The sequence below is a fragment of the Thermobia domestica genome, chromosome 4, assembly GCF_964235325.1.
Source record: "Thermobia domestica chromosome 4, izTheDome1.hap1.1, whole genome shotgun sequence".
Lineage (NCBI taxonomy): Eukaryota > Metazoa > Arthropoda > Insecta > Zygentoma > Lepismatidae > Thermobia > Thermobia domestica.
This window is the reverse complement of record NC_137457.1, coordinates 183687800-183693726: the sequence shown is the minus strand read 5'-3', so window position 1 is coordinate 183693726 and position 5927 is coordinate 183687800. Positions and strand designations below refer to the sequence as shown.

The 5927-nt window shown below is 36.9% G+C and overlaps 2 protein-coding genes across 2 annotated transcripts; both read left to right on the top strand.

The window, feature by feature from the left end:
• The first annotated feature begins 4688 nt into the window (after positions 1-4688).
• Positions 4689-5057, top strand: LOC145682965 (uncharacterized). The gene has a single exon (XM_081754323.1). It carries the CDS (start codon positions 4689-4691, stop codon positions 5055-5057), a length of 369 nt encoding a protein of 122 aa, XP_081610449.1.
• A 111-nt stretch (positions 5058-5168) lies between these two features.
• On the top strand, positions 5169-5660 carry LOC145682964 (uncharacterized). Its single transcript, XM_081754322.1, has one exon. It carries the CDS (start codon positions 5169-5171, stop codon positions 5658-5660), a length of 492 nt encoding a protein of 163 aa, XP_081610448.1.
• Positions 5661-5927: the final 267 nt, after the last annotated feature.

Below are 5927 nucleotides of genomic sequence, written 5' to 3'. Positions count from 1 at the left end.
TGGGACGTTTGATTGTGACATGGATGGTGACTAATTCTTTGTACTGGTAGGCTGGTGAAAGATAGCAAACCACTGTAGTTCTAAGTAAACTCCCATATATATTAAGTTGCAGCCTCTTATCAGTGAATTACTTTCACTATTTTCACCCAAGTTACATATTTATCAAAGGACGCCTGCTCGTTCACGACCCCATGTGTCGTACTAAAATTTATCACATATTAAATGGTGAAGACTCCGACGTTTAACGACGCCCCGATTTCCTTTAGGTATTGAATGGTTGAGTCTTGGGCCGTCGAACTAGCCTAAGCTAGCATATCACGTATTACATATTAGTGCCGTCTATTTCAATACAGGGAGCAGGCTTCTTCACGAGGACAAGCGCCCTAATAGACAACTTCTCTCGTATAAAATGGTGGGGGTCGCCTCTTCGTTACTTGATGGTTTCAAACTTCTATATTTGCCTCCTCCGTCGTCCTTTTCCCCTTTTCTTTTCACGATTTTCCCCCCGAAGTTGGGGAGTATTCTGGTGCAGAATTTTAGAGTTAAATTTGTAAAAAATCCTGAACTTCATGTTGCTAACCTGGCCGAGTGTTGGATGGACTTCTCTAAAGAGGTCTGCAGATCGCTATTTTTGTTTAGTGCTAACTTTAGAGAGCGTTAGAAGTATCTTGAACTGTGTCATATTAATAACATGAATGAGTGAATGAGTTGGGCGGTAACTGTTCACTGTAAGGTTACAGAAAGAAGTGCATCGCAGGGTGTAAAATGTACATCTTTATTGGTGAAGTGACGTCTGGGCGACTAGATATGATTCTCGGATGACAGAACGTAGGTGTCCGTCACAGTGACGACCAGAGCACCGGTCAGGCTAAAATAATAAAGTTTCAAGCTTGTAATAATTCCTAACTCTAAAGACAAAAGATAAGAGATCCGTTTTTCTTACAATATTTCATGAAAATGAATGCCTTTCCCGGAACCTTTATTGCATTTTTTTACGATTTTATACAAAATAACGAGAATTTGGAGTAACAAGTTTTCAAAGCTACTCTTGCATGAGCATACAGAAGTTGACAGAACTGTAGTTTCCCAAGTCATTCTAATAATAACACCGATTGAATAAAGTTTTTATCGTAAAGCCGAATGTTCTATGAAAATTTTTCACTTTTTCTTCATTTTACACCTAAACGGTACTCTAACAAAATCTAAGTGCAGAATCTAAAATAAAAGTAGGATAAATCGCAAATCTCATTAATCAAGCACTTAAATTAAAGTTATGTATTATATATTGATTAATAAGTCTATGAGTGAAAATCCCAAGGTTCTAGGACAAAATTCGGAATTTATGGAGACCATCAGTGATGGCTTGAATAGAGAGAAGTCTCAGTAGGGATGAAACAACATTTGTAGTGTATAAATAAAAGTTATTGTTGGTAGTAAAACATAATTTGTGAACTTTTGCTTAAAATTAGGGTGAAAGGTAACTTATCTTCGGAGTAGAGTCCAAGTGTAGAAAATTCAAAATTCGTTTATTCAAAGGTTTTAAGCGCCTTTCTGCATGAAGAAATGTTTCCTAAGGATACTAGCGAAAACCAGAAAATTTTGGAATAATTTTCGAAATTATTAACCATTTTCAGCAACTTTCCTCGGACTCTGAAATTTTGATGAGATTGATACACTAAAATAGGATGATAGAATACTGTAAGTTACAAATGCGAGCACAGCAATTTAAAATGGTTTTATTGGCTGAATTATAGGAATCCGTGTTTTAAGTACAATTTCAGCTTTCATCACAAAATTGCTTCATGTAACTTCTCAATCGAGCTAAAGTGATAATAATTTTTAAAAAAATCTTCAGAGAAAAGAAACGCATTTCAGCATTGTTTCGGATTATTTGTGTGTTTAACAGTGTGTGTGCCTTTAGTTGGCAACAGTGTTCAAGTTGCTTAACGTTTTTCTATTGTTTTGTGAAGTGTGTGTGAGTGTGGAGTCAGCAAGAACATGCAGTTTTGGTGGACCATATATCATGGTCGAAGATCATACAACACAACATAAACAATTAGCCATAGTATCACAATCATTTACAACTAAAGACCTTGGGAACATGTTTATTCTCGTGTATTATTTTTGTGTGCAAACTGAAGTTGTAATCATTAAATACATTGAATTTATATTGGGTTGCATTCATGTGGTGTACGAATCAAGCCTTACAGTCCACTAGTATGAACATCGTTTTTAGCATTGTTATTGTACTTAAGTGAAAAAATATATCCATTCATATTGTACATTTCGTCCTATCCGGGCCACATGAGTGCAAAGATTTCTGAGAATTGTTCTGTGCTATTGTGAAGAGAAATGTGTTTGTGTTGAGCTATATGTGGTGCTATCACGTACGTTGGACAATAATCACGTTTTGTGTAGGCGGACAGCTGTTGTACCAGGACCATGCTTCTGGAGTATATTCATAGATAAAAAAAAAGAAAAAACATCATCATGAGGTCAGTAATTTTTTTATTCTTCATATTTATGCGTGGCATTTAATCATGATTGAATCACACCAGCGTCTTTTAAGGCAAAGACCTGCATACAGAGACCAGTTAACCAGAATAAACACCTGTGTTCAGTCCTTTGATCCAAATGAAGGCAATATAGAAGAAATGCGTGCACGCTTAAAACATCTAAATAACGTCTGGGCAAAGTTGCAGGAGGTGCAAGATACTATTGAAATTGATCAAATCGAACCCGAAGCGGAAGCAGTAAACGCTCGTGCAGAAATTGAAAATGTGTATTTTTCTTTAAAGGCTCAAATGCAAGCACTTGTTTTAAAACATTTAAATAAAGAATCAGCTGTTAATATTAGCACTAGCAGTAGCGCGCAAGTTAAATTACCGGTCATACAGTTGCCTGCATTTGATGGGAATTGTAAAAATTGGTTATCATATAAGGACACTTTTATATATCTTAATCACGAGAATAAAAACATTTCCACAGTACAGAAGTTTCAGTACCTCCGAACTTCTCTTAAGGGCGAAGCGTTAAACCTAATTGAAAATTTACCAATTACCGAAGCAAATTATTCAGTAGCATGGCAATTACTCGTTGACAGGTATTCAAATAAAAGGTAATTGCTTCTTCCTACATTCACGAAATACTAGAAATCAAGCCAATGTATAAAGAAAATGTAAGGGAGCTTTGCGCTTTTATAAATACAGCTACTAGCAATATAAATGCGCTACAAGCACTTGAGCCAAACGTAAACCTCGCAGACGTAATTTTGACCCAACACTTTGTATCAAAATTAGATGCAACTACTAGAAAGTCATGGGAGCTTTAGAATACGAATTCTAATTTTCCTGCTTTATCAGAATTCTTATCGTTTCTCGAGAAACGTTGTCAGGTGCTTGGGAACATGAGAATTAGTATTGATGATGTGAAGCAGGGTAGTAGCGTACAAAACAAGCAAACAAAAAGTATTCAGCCATCAAAGACTTATTTACCAACATTTTCAAATGCATGTGAATTTTGTAATAGCCAGCATCCCTTATATTCTTGTTTGCCTTTTGTGAATGCGGCACACAGCCAAAAATTAGAGTGCATTCGTAAAAATAAATTATGCATGAATTGTTTGAAAAGTAATCATTTTTTGAAGAATTGTAAATCGAGAGGTTGTAAAAAGTGTTCCAAAAAGCACAATACTTTATTGCATGTAGACGTAACAAAAGAAACATCAGTGTGGTTTCCAAGTGTAAGCAGTGCCGTGGTGCAAGAGCGTAGTAACAACTCAGATTCCAGTGAAAATTTAGGGCAAGTATCATATTCTGCATTAAAGGCTAGGCCTAACGCAAGAGTGTTGTTATCTACTGCAATAGTAAAAGTAAGGGATAACAAGGGAAATTTGGTTCCTTGTCACGCGCTTCTACACAGTGCTAGTCAGACCAATTTCGTAACAGAGAATTTGGTGCAACAATTGAACATCAAACGGTATAGACAGTATACTCCAATTCAAGGTATAAATCAAGCAATATCTAATACAAAGTACTCTGTAGATATTTGTGTCCATTCATGTGTTAACACATTTTCATTGAATATAAGTTGTTCAATTTTCCCTCACATTAGAAGTAAACTACCGGAAGAAAGACTTAATTATGACGATTGGAACATTACCAAGGACACTGTTCAAGCAGATCCTACTTTCAATACGCCTGGAGACATAGATATTCTTTTAGGTGCGGAAGTATTCTACATAATTATGAAGTCAGGGCAGAAAACAAGGCCAGGTGATTTTCCAGTGCTTCAGGAGACAGAATTGGGATGGATCGTGGCAGTACGCATTCCTCAAGAACGTGACCCCCATATTCCATTAACAACATGTTTTGTGAAGACAAACATAGATCTACAGCAACAACTACAAAAATTCTGGGAACTAGAAGAAATTACTTTTACACTTAGATCAAGCGAAGAGCTTGTATGTGAGCGACATTTTGTTCAGAATACAACAATAGAGCATACAGGGTGTTTCATTGTACGATTGCCTTTGCTTTAAGACCGTATAATTTTAGGCGATTCTTATCAGCAGGCATTGGTTAGATTAAAGCAATTGGAAAGAAGATTCGATCAACAACCGGACTTTGAAGCTAAATATACGGAATTCAGGCAAGAATATGAAGATCTTGGTCACATGGTAAGGATAGATGAGCGTAAAAAGGAGAACGTCAGCGTTGCATACTATTTGCCACATCATGCATGCCATTTTTAAGCCCACAAGCTCTACAACGAAGCTTCGTGTGGTGTTTGATGCTTCAGCAAAATCTGACAGCGGTAAAAGCCTCTACGACATTCTCTTAGTTGGTCCTACAATACAGCAAGATTTGTTTTCTATCGTTATGCGCTTTAGAACTCATTCGGTAGTATTCACTGCAGATATTGCTAAGATGTATCGCATGGTCAATGTTCATGCAGAAGACACGCCATTACAACGTATATTGTGGAGAAGATCTAGAAATGAACATATTCAAGTTTTTGAGTTGAAAACACTAACGTATGGTACGGTATGTGCTTAATTTGTGGCCACAAGATACCTACAGCAATTAGCAGACGAACAAGAGCATAATTACCCTGTAGCAGCAGAAATATTACGTCGAGATTTCTATATTGACGATGTTTGTAGTGGCATGAGCAATATACAGCAAGCTCTAGAGGTCCAGAAGCAATTGATAGAGTTACTGGGAAAGGGAGATTTTACACTTAAGAAATGGAGTTCGAATGATCCAAGGTTATTGACATCTATCTCGCCAGAGCTTCGAGAAGTGCAGCGTCCAATCCAGTTCCACGATGGCCAAGGCGTCAAGGCATTAGGATTGTCATGGCACCCAGACAAGGATATATTTCTCGTTGAAAGCAAGACATCAACACTGAAGGTTCAAGAGTGCATTACTAAACGCCAGATTCCTTCAATCATTGCCACTATATTCGATCCATTAGGAGTAATTTCACCAGTTGTGATTTCATACAAAATATTTTTGCAAGAATTGTGGCGGCAAAAGGTTCAATGGGACGACAATATACCAATGGAATTAGGAAAGAAATGGACTCTATTATACAAGCAGCTTCCATTAATCAATCAGATTAAATTCGACAGATATGTACTCGTGCAGGAAACATAGCGGAGATTCAGATCCATGGTTTTCCAGATGCTTCTCAAAGAGAATATGGAGCTTGCATTTATATGCGATATATCAATCAGCAAGAACAAGTATCAGTTAAGTTATTACTCTCCCACGTCTGGAGTTATGTGCTGCAGTTTTCTTGGCAAAATTAGTTCACAAGATTTTACCAATTTTAAAATTGAACATAAGTAGCGTCCATTTATGAACCGACTCCCAAATCGTGTCGGTATGGCTACTTCTCTGTGCAACAAATGGAAACCTTTC